Here is a 13,749-nt window from a genome sequence, read left to right on the forward strand (position 1 = left end):
TGGTGCATGCAGGGGGGGTGGGGGGGGGGGGATTCACTTGCTGGAAAAAAGAGCAAAAACACTAAGAATCGTGTGTCAGAAAACTGGAGAGAGAGAGAGAGCAAGAAAGGGGGAGTGAGTGAGAGCAAGTTCGAGTGTGAGAATCGCTCCTGCCCTCTGTCTTCACACACTGCTGCCTGTATGTGTGAGTGTGTGAGTGTGTGTGTGTGTGTGTGCACCGCCTCTCCCTGCGCTCACTCTCTCTCTCCCTCTCCCTCTCTCTCTCTCACACACACACACTCAGACGTGCGCATACACAGACCAAGGGGGAGAGAGAGAGAGAGAGAGAGAGAGGGAGAGGGAGAGAGGGAGTGTGAGGGGAGAGAACACATCGCAGCAGAGATGCAGCAGGAGGTTTTCCGAGGTACGTTCTCTTGTATGCTTGCCTTCCTGAGAGACAGCCAGAGAGAATAAGAGGAAGAGAGGCTGAATTCTGTTGTTTCCCTGCTTGTTTTTCTGCTTCACTCCGCTGCCGTGGCGGCGGTTGCTCCGCGCGTGAAGAGGAGGAAAAGGTTTTTATTTTACTGTGCGTGTGCTGGGGCGTGAGTGTTGGTGGGTGTGCGCATTTATGCAGTGTGTGTGCGCGTATGTGTGTTTGTGGAAGCGCATTTACGTGTGTGTGTCTGCGCTGGGTCTGTGTGCGTGCGTGCGTGCGTGCTTGCGTGTGTGTGTGTGTGTGTGTGTGTGTGTGTGTGCCAGTAACAGGCCTTGTCTCCCTCATCCTCCCCTCTGTTGCTGGCGCACCACGCAGTTCTTTTTCAAGAGCGATGACTCGTTTTGAGATTGTGATGAAACTTTTAATTTATCGAAGCCTCTTGCGTCTCTGTGATTCACCGCAGACGGAGGGGAGGGGGGGGGGTGGGCGTCCAGCACACGTCAAACAGATGTGAGCTTTGTTGTTGGGGTCTTAACACGGTGGGCCAGTCTACCACCCCTTGCACATCAACTTACTACAAACACCAGAGGAAGTGTTTTGAGGGAATAACTTGTACGTAGGCGACAGTAAACATCTCTAGTTCCAACGGCTGGTTCCGTCTCTTATTTCGGTAATGGGCCGCCCAGTTTGTCCTCCATTTTACCAGCCTGTTGTTGTGCTGGAGCTTGGCTCTCGTAGAGCAGCAGAGGGCATATTGATGTCACCAACCCCGTTGTGGCTGCTCTAAGCCTTACTTCTTTTTTTTCCCAAAACAACAGAGCATCTGCTGCCAACTACTCCACATTCCTGGTTTTCATGGATGCCAAGCCAAGCCCCCACACTCAATGTATGGAATATAAAAGCCACCCTGCCACAGGGGTAGGGGTCATAGGTCAGGCAATAGGAAGTGTAGTTTCTCACTGCTCTGCGGTGTCTCACAGATGATGTTGTCATAGCCGTGGCAGCCGTTTTATTTTCGTCGTTTGTGTTTGGGTCACACATGAGATAAATCATGTCTGCTGTGTTTGTCTTTGGGCCTTTTTCCGCCGTGGGCATGAAAGCGCTCACATGCAAGTCTTGTGGACTGCAAGTCGGCTGGCTTTGTTGATTATGTAGCTTTTCGAATGCCACAAACATAAAGGATGTGGACACGCTCAGGAAGCTGGTGCTGCACTTCATCCTCTCTAACCCGACGTATACTTGCAGTTTACGGTGGCTGTTGTGACATGCCGCTCTGCCTCAGCCGTGCTAATGCTTCTTGGTTGTTTGAGACTGAGAACTCCAAAGGGGCTTTCACACCCCCTTCAACAGGGACTGCGTGTGAAATTGAAAATGATTTTGGGGAAATTACCTCAAAAAGGTCACCGGTGTAGTGTTACTGCTCTCCGGGGGTACTTTTTTGGCCTTACTGTTTCCTAATGCCTCCCGTGATTCTGTTGCAGCGAGCAGAATTATGGGAATTACGTGCTGGGCTGAGAGCTAACAGAGCGTGGAGAGTATGGCGTTTTAGACATGGGCAGGTTCGCTGGTGCGTGGAGCGGCATGCGAAAACACCACGATACGACAGTTTACGCGTGGGGAGGGGGAGATGAGGGAGCATGCAGTCGGTCATGCTGAGGGGGATCTGAAAGACAAGGAAACCATGAAATGTGAACATAGGAGAGACATGTTTGAAGTTACCCCCAGCTCCCCCGCTCACACCACCACAACCACCTCCACTCAACCACTCCCCGACCCATACCGACTTCCCTTACCTCCTCCCTCCCTCCCTCTATCCCATCTGGCTGGCTCCACCACGCTCTCTTGGCCGGGGGGTTGTAGAGAGTTCAGTAGCTGTTCTTGCTAACGATGCCCCCCTCCCACCCACTCACACACACCCTCATATTCGCACACATACACCCTTCTCTTCACAGACCAACTGCTGCTCTTGTAGTCGGGCCCCCCTGGCCCCTCACTGGAGAGAAAGCCCAACCGACACCTTCCTCTTCCCACATGCTCCTTGCCGCTGGCTCACCGGCTGGAACACCGAGGCCCCCCACATTCTGCCTTGCAGGCACTCCCCCTAAACCCCCCCCTCCACACACACACACACACACACAGACACACACCCACGATGATGGCACATCATTGCTACAGAAATAGTTAACAATAATTCTGGTTTATTACAACTTGGTTCTTATTGTTGTAGTTTTGGCTGCCATTCCTATCAGTAATAATAACATTACACTCAGCAACCTAATTGCTAAAATCTGTGAATGCAGTGACATTGTTAAAATGGAAGTGCGAAGAAGAAATACGCAAAAAAAGAGCGACTTCCTTGTTCAGCTTTGACCTGCACGGCTTAAGGCTCCAGTACACTCTGTCAGGATGCTGTAGCTTTGTGCAAACACAGGTTTCCTGTGCAATTAGGGATTATCAACATCGCGGGTGTACCCGCTGTCAGTTTCATCGCAAAATAAAGTGATTTCAATCATCTGTGCTGTTCTGCTGTTTCCAGATCTCAGGAACAACTTTGACGAGTACAATGATGGCCAAAACTATGAAAATAAGACTCAAGCTGTAATCAACCAGAATTGTCCTTTAATGGTGAGAGTGCTGGATAAACAGAGATGACTTGATTTTAGCTGTACTCTACGAAATTAATTTTAATGAGGCTTCAGTAAAAGTGTTAGCTGTTTACATTCATATTAAATTCTGAAAGTAATTTAAGTGGCACTAAAACAGTATTAAAAACGTAATTTGCTCTGATCAGAATTTTAATCCTCAATTATAAGACATATTGGACCGAATAGCTAAAAACAGTTCATTTTAGAGCCAGAGTTTCAGTTTGCATGCACTTTCTCTTTGAAGTTCATAACATCACAATACTTGTGGATGAATTTTTGAGGAAATTCCTTTGAGATGGAGGATGGCAAAAAGACAACAAAACAAACACGCATTGAATGCTAACGGTTATTTGTCTGTCAGCACCAGTACCAGTTTCAGCGGGGAATAAACAGATTGCTTAACGGCTGGTTCAAGGCCTTGAGCTGGCGTACCAGCCAGTCTCCTCTGCCGTCCTGCCTTATGTTATGCAAGGCCACTTTAGCAGTAATGTTCATAGTGACTGTCCAAATTCAGTGGATTACTAACCAATGGTTTCCAAGGTCATAAAGTCATCCATGTTTTGCAGATGCTAGTGGCAAAGTATCTCGGAGTCAGATAGTTAAACTTCTGCTCTTTTGAATTAGGCCCAAAATTCAAGCAGGCAGTATGTTAGAATTAATGAGCCAAATAGCACTTTTAAGCTATTCGTAATAAGTGAATCGGTTCTAAAAGTCAAACTGCGCGGAGAGAGGGAGAGCAATCTGCAAGTTTGTGCTGTTTCTAATGATTTAACATCCAAGAATGGGAGAATTAAATTCCCACAATCAAAAGCCAGCAGCGTTTACTTTTGCCTCACATTTGTTAGTTGATATGGAACACAGACTGAACCAGTATGAAGCTAAAAGTATGCCTCTGTTCCCTCTGCCTGTCAGTGAAGAGCGTCTGTCATTATATGAGAGCCGGTGCGTTTGGTATTATGCGTTTTATGTTTACGTGAGTCTAGTTAGTAATTTGTCCTGCACCAGCTTAGAACCCGTTCGTGCTATGCGGTTTTGTAGTGCCACAAGCGTAAATAGATGAACACTTCATAGGCTGACCAACCACCATGTTTGTTTGTGCAGAACATCCTGTTGCAGAGAGGTGTGGGAAAAGGGTTGCCGTTTATTTTGATTTTGCTTTAGGGTCCTTTTCACATTCATGGTCACATTTGTTTGCGTACCTGTAAGTTGTACAGAGGGATGTATGTGTGTTTATGTACAATTAAGAAAGCGGTAAAAAAGTGTTTTTCTGCATGCCCTATGCATTTGTGCACACATTTCTGTGTGTATGAGTAAATCCGGTACATTTAAAGCGTGTTAAAAGCTGCCTGTCACAGTCAGACAGCGTGTCGTGCAGGCTCTGCTTGTGCAGCGGCTGTGTGCGTCACAGAGAGATAAAGAAAAAGAGCGAGGGGGCGTCATACGCATTTTCCTGTCCGCGGCGCAAGCATCAGATGAGATGGTGAAATTTTTAGCCTTAGCACTGTCTCTCAGTGTGTCCGCCCACTTGTAGCAGGCTGCCTCTTGCCATAAGGGATTTCCTGCACAACAGCTATCGCTCAGCAAATGTGAGTGACAACGACGGCCCGTTTCAATACAGAGCAGCAAAATATGACAAGCCTGGCGAGACACTATTGTGCATCCTTGTTCTTAGACATAGATCATCTTGAATAGGCATGAGCCGTTTTGTTTTCCTGCTGCAAGAAAAAGCATGTGCCACTGCTTGCACTAAATACGTCATGAATAGACGCTTGTGTTTTCCTTTTGTTGCCTGTTCTTCATTCCACCTGTACCCTCAGTCTCAGTGCCGTGCTGCACTCAAATTCACCTTTTGGTTTTGAATGTCATTTACAAGTGGGCCCATCCATGTTGAACTACTTTGTTTACGCCTGTCTGTCTTGCCTGTGGACATGTATGAGTGTACGGACTGTGCTGTGTGCACATGCATGTTTGTCTTTGTGAGTGTATGCGCGGGATTATATGTTTGTCTATGTGCTGGTTGTTATTGTGTGTGTGTTCATGTTTGCCTGGGCTCCTGTCTGTCTGACAGTGCAGTGTGTCTGACTGTTCCTGTTTCAGCCCCCCTCCTCCTCTCTCCTTCTCTCTGTCTCTTGCTCTCTCACTAACCCTCACTCTCTTTCTCTCTTCCTTTTTCTATCACCCTTTCACTCTCCCTCATCCTCACCCTCTCTCTCGCTCTCTGTTTCTCCCTCCTCTTCCCTCTGCAATAACAGTGCTGACCTAGTTTCTGCCTGTTCAGGGCTGCCTGTGGAATTTTACAGCGGCCTGCCTTCCTGGCTGCTTTGCTGCTTGAAAACGCAGGCAGAAAAGCATGACTGAGGATTTTTCTTCTCGTCGCATCATTATGGCCTTATACTGTCTCCATTCTTCTCCCCCTTCTGCAGACCTAAAGAAATGGCCCTGTTTTAAATAAGTAATAACAGCAAACTGCCTGTCACATGTGAATCTGCAGCTATCCTATGTATGGATAAATTGCAGGAGGACTGCGTCCGCCACCATGGCAGTCAAATTAGAATGGAAATGAGAATAGTCGCTCATCTCCTACAGCTTAGCTGAGATTGTACCGGATGCAGAGGGCGGAAAAACACCCCACTCTCTGTGCACATGCATACAATCTCCCTCCCTTCCCCTTCTTCCTTCCCTCCCTCCATCGCCTTCACAAATAAATGGTTAGAGTCATGCCCGGCAAATACAAGCCACTGCCAGGAATGGCTAACAAGGCTCTAGCTCAAATAGCAAGAGAGTAGGACTATTTTTATATGCGCTAGGGCCATGGATCTAAGTTAGCACTATTCTGAATCTTGATTAAATCTGAACGCCCTCCAATTAGGCATAGGGAATGTTGTGTCACAGCCGAGAGAGATGGATCTCTGGAATGCCTTTCTAAAGGCTTGGTTGTGGCACGCTGAAATCTAAACCAGCACTGCCGCAGATTCATTCCTTCCCCCTACCCTCTCCCTCCTTTCACTCACCATTCCTGGCTGAGCTGTTGGAGTTCAGCATTGCTGGGGCATTTAGTTTTCTTTTCCGTTTCTCTAAAGTGTTCCATAAGCGTCATGACTGCTACTGCAAAAGCTCTGCAGTGTAATGCTAATTCTTTGCTTTATGTCAATTTAAATATAAGTGTACAATTATCTGTAGATGTGTTAATGCTAATACATTTTTTCTGATTGCTCTCTCAGATTTCGGGGGCTGGTCATGGTGTCCGGTGAGAAGGTGTGGGACCCCCTCCATGCGGGCCTTATTCAGTCACGTCTGAGTGAGCAACACCTGGCTGCTGGGCTAACTCCCCTCTGCAACCTCACACACAGTGCAACTAAGGACACCACGTGCCACCGGAGTCAGCGGTCATCACTTTTGTCTTCCCCGCAACTGTCATCAGTGGCTGTGGACGCCCTTCACCCAGTTCGGGCCTCCTTGCAGTTACACCCGCCTGTCAATTTCTGCAGCTCGAGCAAAATCAAAGGGCTACACAGATCAGTTCGCTGTCTTGGAGTGGCCTCTCAGCCTGAAGAAGAGGAGGAGGAAGGGGAAGCTAAGCAGTTGGAAATGAAGGGTAAAAGGCATGGAGGCCGGGCAGAGGCCATGGAGGACAGGCTGGAGGATATGGCTGATGGACCTAAAAATGCAAAAATCACCCTAAGCTTCCCACTTAGTGCCGCCCCCCTTCCAGCGTCTCTGACATCTCCAAACCATTGCCGTAGCGCCTCCTCATCCTCCCCTTCCCCCCACCAACGGCGGCCATCCTCCAAGAGCTCAGACGAAGGGTCTCTGTGGAAACTGGATGCTACCATGGATGTAAAGCACAGACCTTTCAAGCCCCCAAGGCATGACAGCTCTCCGTCCTCTTCACCGTCCTCCTCCTCATCTCCCATGACTGTTCATGCACTTATCAGGAAGGATATAAAATCCCCACCTCCTCTGAAGTGCTCCAAACTCAATCCAGAGACTCAGTTTCACCGGTCGCCCCCAAGATCCTCCAGCGGGTCTTTAGGGGGCGGTTATGGTGGTGATGCATGGGATGAGAGGCACAGATTAGCCAACGGTACAGCTTCGCCCTCTCAGACTGCCCAGATCCTCTTCAGTCTGGGTGCATCAGCCTATCAGAGAGGTGGGGATACAGAGAGGAGAGAGAAAATATCAGGAAGACCAACTGGGAAACTGGGAAACCCTCATGGACCAAGTCTTCACCCACCCACCCTCCATCTCCCTCCTCCTTTACCACCGCCCCCTCCTCCCCCATCTGAGGGTCTCACCGCACCCCCTCACTCGTCCTCCTATTCCCCTACCGACAGCCTGAAGCCCGAGCTGATTTGCGGGGTGTGCCATCGGCTTTTCAGCTCGGCCTCTTCCCTAACGGTCCACATGCGGCTGCATCGTGGCAGCCGCGCCCTCAGTTGCCGTTATTGTGGCAAAGTCTTCATCCACAGCAAGAGACTGCAATCCCATGAGGCCTCCTGCAGGGTGCCAAGCCTGCCCTCCAACAGCCTGGGCCCTCCTTCTCTCACTGTGCAGCCAAAGGAGGAGCCGCTAGAGGAGGGTGAGGTGAGAGTGGAGGGGGGAATGATTGTGGGAGAAACAGACATCAGTAAGGCGCGGCCAGGGAAGAAAGCGCGGAGCCTCCTGGCACGTATCCAAGGTGATGATGCAGCAGCCACAGAGCTACTAGAGGGTGATGAGAACCATTTTGTGAAGGTGGTAGATGGCAATGTCATTTACTTCTGCTCTGTGTGTGAGCGTTCCTACATGACTTTATCCAGCCTGAAGCGTCACTCTAATGTACACTCATGGCGCCGCAGATATCCGTGCCATTACTGCGACAAGGTCTTTGCCCTGGCTGAGTACCGCACAAAGCACGAGGTGTGGCACACGGGAGAGCGGCGCTACCAGTGCATCTTCTGTTGGGATGCCTTCGCCACCTACTACAATCTCAAAACACACCAGAAGGCCATTCATGGGATTAATCCCAGTCTCATCTCCAGTGAGAAGACAGCTAATGGGGGTTATAAGCAGAAAGCTAATGCCCTCAAGCTTTACCGCCTTCTCCCCATGCGCTCCCAGAAGAGACCCTACAAGACTTACAGTGACAGTTTGCATAATGGCCTGCTACTGCCACCAACCGAAGCACCTTCCCTCTCCCTGCCCGGCTTGGGCTGTACTCTGGGCCCTGGGGACCTACAAAGCCTCATCAGTGGGGCCCACCCTCAGCTTTTAAAGCCTGACCCAGATGCCTTCCCCGATGGCTTCCCTGTTTCTCTGGCTGCTGAACACAGGGACCTCTCTGGACTAACACCCCTCACCCAAACGGACATGCCCCAAGTTAGAAAATATGACAGTGAGGCCCTAGAGTTAGAGCAGAGGAGAGGCAGTGGCAGCTTCAAAATGTCTAGCAGCAGCAAAACCAAAACTCCCAAGACTGGCAGAGACACAGAGACAAGCATGCCTTCTGTGATAACATATGGCCATACAAAACCCTCTGTCATAGTTCATGGAACAGCAGTGTCATCCTCTGTCATCGTGCATAGCAACCAGGTCACTTCTGGAAGCGAAAAAAGCCCAATGAACAGCCCATCCCCTGAAACGAGCAGCAGCAGTCAGACTTCACACAAGAGCAGCCCCAGGGCCATCAAAAAGCAAAGAGATAGTGCAGATAGCCAGAGAAAGAGGTCAAGAGACAGTTCAGATACCACAGAGGAGGGCCCAAGAGGTAGACAGGATGCAGAGACAGGCAGATTATTTCACAAATCACGCAAGTCCCACAGCAAAAGTGACATCTCTAACTCAAAGCAGCTGTCAGCATCTGTAGGGTCACAGGTCAAAGAGGCAGGGCCACTGTGCCAGATTACTGTACGTATTGGTGAGGAAGCAATAGTGAAGCGCAGCATCTCTGAAACAGACCTTAGGAGAGACAAGAGCCTTTCTCCCCCCAAAACCAAAAGGAGTGAAACATCATCTGTGCGGGAGGCCAAGGAACCACGGCATTCTCACTCCCACCACCATCACCATAAACACCGCCTCCAGCGCAGAGCCAGCCTGGAAGCCGAGGGCGATAAGGACGGAGGAGAGTGTGAGGAGGAGGAGGAGGAGGTCAGGAAAAAGAGCTCCAAATCCCCTGATGAAGTGAGGGAGTACTACTTCCGTCAGGAGGTGCGTGAGCAGGACAGTGACCATGACACAGAGGATAACTTATGGCGGCCATACTATTCCTACAAGCCTAAGAGAAAGGCTCAAGCACACCTACAGAGGGTCAAGAGCTGGCAGAGAAAACTAAAGTTCAAGCGCTCCATCAGGCTGAAGAGGAGGGCAGAGAGGCTCAAGAACCACGTGAATAAAGAAGCAGATAAATCACAAGATGAGGAAGATGACGGGAAGATTGAGGAAGCTGAAAAACCTTCAAAAGCTAACAGAGACAAGGGAGAGAGGAAAAAGAAAGATTATCTCACTGGCCCTTTGAAGGAGAAAAACAAAGACGCAGAAGAACAAGTTAAAGAGGCACGTCATGAGGTTTCCACTCCTGCTCTGCGCTCTCCAAAGCCTCCTGTGTCTACCTCAGTGGCTCCTATGGGAATAAAGAGGCGGCCTTGGACTAATGGGAATGCAGCAGAGTGTGGTACATGTGGCCGCTGGTTCTCAAGCCCCAGGAAGCGAGACAAACACGAGCTGAGCCATCTGCTGGAGTTTGTGTGCCTCTTCTGCCGAGCCACTTTCCCCTCAAGGGATAAGTTGGAAGACCACCAGAGAGCCCAGCATCCCAAGCCTACTGAGACACCCTCCGCACCCCCTAAAGTGGCACTTGGTGAGCAAGCTGAAGGGGTTGGGGTTAAATCTGTGCCAGAGGTTGCAAAGTATGATGAAGAAAAAGGGGGGCAAGCAGGCTTAGTAGGGAGTAATTCTTGTCCAAGTCGCCTAAGCAGAAGAGCATTATCACGACACACCTGTCCACAGTGTCATAAGGTGTGCAAGACCTCTTCAGCACTAACTCGCCATATCAGACGTCATGAGTTAAGCAGTTCGCCGGAGAGAGAAAAGGAAGATAAAGACTCAGAGCCAAAAGCAACAGAAACAGTTGTTCACAATGTTAGCAGAGACCTAGAGACTGAAAAAGGACAGGTGCCCAGTGCTCTCTCTGTTTCAGTTATCAGCTATTCATCACCAGACCCGCCCAGCAGCGGTGACTGTTTGACGTCACGGCAGCATGAAGACCATCTGAGTGAGCGGACAGATGAACATCAGATGTCAGAATCCAGTGACAAACCTGAACTGACAGAGCTCACTCATCCAGCTCCAGAGAGAGAGCCTAGCCCGCAGATCGCAGACCCTCCATTAGAAAGCCCAGTTAACCTTACACCCACTAAACATGAATTCACGCCTGCCACACCCTCCACTCTCCAGAGTGTGCTAGTCATGAACGGACCTGAGTGTCTGGACTACCGCACCCCCAGCAAAAAGAACCTAGACAGCCAGATCCACAGAATACCCAGCCCCGTGCACATCGCGGCATCCACCAACACCTCTCCAAATGTGCCCATGACGTCACAGACCAGAATAACCACTGCTGCTCCTCCTGTTTCCATGACAACAGCTCTCATCTCTGAGGGGGGATTCATGAAACGGGATGGGGTCATTATGGACAGAGAGAGGCAGGCGGGGAGTGGTATATTTCTACATGCAGGTTATGAGGAACCACCTCTGGTCCAAGATCTCAGAGTTCAATCCCTGTCCAGGAGCCCCTCTCCAAACGAAGCACAAGACCTGACCATGTCCTCTATTCTAGCTAGAGAGAGGGAGATAGAGAGGCAAAAGGAGAAAGAGAGGGAGCTCGAGAGACAGAGAGAAAAGGAGAGGGACAAAGAAATGGTGAAAGAGAGAGAAAAGGAGATAGAGAGGGTCCAGCAAATGAGTAGAGTTGCACACGCCCCAGAGGACCAGATTTCTCTGCTCGTCCCTAAAGAGGAGCCCTTGAGCCCTGTGCCGTCCCCCCAGCATATCCCCACTCAAACCACTATGAATGGACCCTCCTCACACAGGCACACTCCTAAGTCCCCCTGCCGGTCCCCCTCAACTATTGGACTGTTAGCTCAAGCCAACCGCCAAGTTCACTCCAGTTCACAAGGACTCGACAGGCTCACGCTGCCCACTGGAGCAGCTGGTGCCGGTGACCGCCCCTCTGCCCATGCTCTGCTTCTACCCCGGGCCCCCCAACCACCTGAGCCAGAGCACCAGGAGACTGTTTCTTCCAGAGATTCGCAACAGGGGGATGCCACCCCAGTGGGCTACTCTTCCCAGAATTATCCCCTACCCCTCATTGTGCCGGACAGCTTCCGCTCTAGTAAGAAGCAGGAGGAAAACCTGCTAATGTCCTCCTATCCTGCTGGAGCTCTTCCCTTTGGTCCACTGGGAAAAATGATGGTCCCTAACGGCGGGGACCTAGCTAAGCTGCCATTTTACCCGGACCCTTACCAGCTGCTCTATGGACCCCAGCTGCTGGCCTACCCGTACAACCTGGCGGCTCTTCCTGTGGCTCTGAATATGATGGCACCTGGAGGGGACAAGGTGGAGCCTCTGCCTTTCCTCCCTGCCATCTTCAACTACGCAGCCACTGCTGGACCCTACATGGGCGCAGCCCCTCACCCCCTTGTGGCAAATCCCAGCCTCTACAGCAGCAGCAGCGGCAGCAGCAAGAAGCAACGAGACAGCAGCGGCGGCAAACCGTAGGACACAGAAGCACTACAAGGAATATATTTCAACAGGGACGGCCTGGCCTGTTTAGGATGGGAGCGGGAGGGGTCCGTGCTCACTGGGTCACTGAGTACACCCGCACAGTACCCCTGCCTCTCTTTTATTCAGTAGAGATCAGAGCTAGGCATTAAATCAGGAAGAGATTGAAGGGAGAAGGAGCAAAGAAACGGGGAGAGAGGCCGATATTATAGTGACGTATCATTACTCCCCTCTCTTTACTCTTGCTCACCTTTCTCCACGTCTCTCCTGTCTTGCTGTAGTGTGTCGTAGTTCTAGAGCTTGATTAATCTTCCTCTCTGACTCATTATATTATCTATAAGAATAAGAACTGCTAACAGGGTGTGTGTTGTGTGAAAAATTAGTCCAGTCTGCTTCCCTTTATAGTCACCGCATAACGAGGATAAACGCTGTTCAGGGAAGGCTTGTGTGGGCAAGAATAAGGGATGAGACAGAAGCGTCCTTACTCAACACAGTTGGAGGTGGCGCATTGAGCAACTCAAACCTTGCGTGTGTTTATACGAGCGAATGAGAATGCAGGTGCATCCTGTTGTTAAAACTGTCCATGAAAGTTATATATGAGCATGTACGTGCACATGTACGTAGGGATTTGTGCATGCAGAGGTGGGCTTACACATGTGTGAAAGTGTGTGTGCGTGTGCGTGCGCGTGCGTTTGTGAGTGACGAAGAATGCGCGTGAATGGCTAGTTCATTCCGTGTGAGACGCACACAGCATTCCTACTCTAGTTGGGATAGCTACTGTAGGTCAATGTGTAGAAGTGCATTTAGAAGTGATTCCTCATATCCAAATCATTAAGAAGTCAAAGCTATGGCTGGACGCGAGTCTATGACAATGACAGATCATCTGAGCTTCTAATGTCTCAACTCTCCTGGCGACTTTGTGGCCAGATGACACTGTAGGATCTGTATAGCATTCACCATAGTTTATACCGTATGTGCACAAAATAGAAAAGTAGTGGTCACTTAAAGGGGACACTTGTAGCTGCTTTGGATATGTAGCTGGCCACTGGGTAAGAATTTAAGGCTGGTAGACCATTGCACTTCCGTTTTTCATCTCATTTCCTTCACATTAAAAAAAAAAAAGGAGAAGAATAAAAACCAGTCAGCCTTCATCTTGCGCAGCCTTTTCCTCTTTGGTTTGGAAGAGGAAAAGGCTCCATTTCCTAAGCCGGGAAGAAGAAAGCGATAGCAAGGAAGGAAGAAGAAAAAATGGATTCAGGGTATTGAGTTATTTCTGGATAGGATAAGAAATATATGGGCACAAAACTGTTGGAATCTGAGTCAGAAAGCCCCACAGAAATGGCCGCTGGGGACAAAAAGTGTCCTGCTTCCCAGCTGAGGGGCGATATGAAATAGCCTGAACTATTTCCCCTCCTGCCCTGTGTCATTTACTAAGAGGTAGGAAAAGGCTGAGCTTAGCAGCCAAAGTGGTGGCCGAAACTCCCCAGGTGCCCTCCTGGGGCCTTTTTGTTACGTGTAATGTTATCTCTATATGTTTGTTCTGTTAAACTATGTTGTTGTTTATGTTGTTTAGCCCTCTGACCAGATGGAAATGGCTTCAGTGAAAAGGGGGAGTAAACTTAAAAATATGAATGTAAATTTAGTCATGAGGTTAATGAAGTACAGCTGCATTAATGGTAGAGTTGGTTTAAGTTCCTTTTTGTTTCTGTTTTGACACAAATAACCTGTTAAAGAACCGTATAACGTCTGGTATGCATATATACAGTAGTCCTAGGAACATGTCAGTAAACTTGGGTTCTGTATCCACAAAGCATGAGCAACACTTGCTTCCTAACCGTTTATATCCTCAGCGAATCTGGCATCGTGCGCACAGCTTTTGTTTCCGTTTCCTCTTATATTTTCTGGCCTCCTCACCTTCCATACCTCTGTTAA

At 49.5% G+C, this 13,749-nt stretch overlaps 1 protein-coding gene across 1 annotated transcript; it reads left to right on the forward strand.

Moving 5' to 3' along the window:
* Positions 1-346: 346 nt before the first annotated feature.
* On the forward strand, positions 347-11,815 carry zbtb4 (zinc finger and BTB domain containing 4). Its single transcript, XM_041964662.1, has 2 exons — positions 347-403; positions 6,282-11,815. Exon 2 carries the CDS (start codon positions 6,298-6,300, stop codon positions 11,812-11,814), a length of 5,517 nt encoding a protein of 1,838 aa, XP_041820596.1. The 5' UTR covers positions 347-403; positions 6,282-6,297; the 3' UTR covers position 11,815.
* The last annotated feature ends 1,934 nt before the right edge of the window (positions 11,816-13,749 follow it).

Source organism: Chelmon rostratus, chromosome 23, assembly GCF_017976325.1.
Source record: "Chelmon rostratus isolate fCheRos1 chromosome 23, fCheRos1.pri, whole genome shotgun sequence".
Classification (NCBI taxonomy): Eukaryota; Metazoa; Chordata; class Actinopteri; order Chaetodontiformes; family Chaetodontidae; genus Chelmon; species Chelmon rostratus.

Excerpts from the sequence above, each read along its gene's own strand:
- zbtb4 (XM_041964662.1), top strand. The coding sequence starts at position 6,298 with ATGGTGTCCGGTGAGAAGGTGTGGGACCCCCTCCATGCGGGCCTTATT.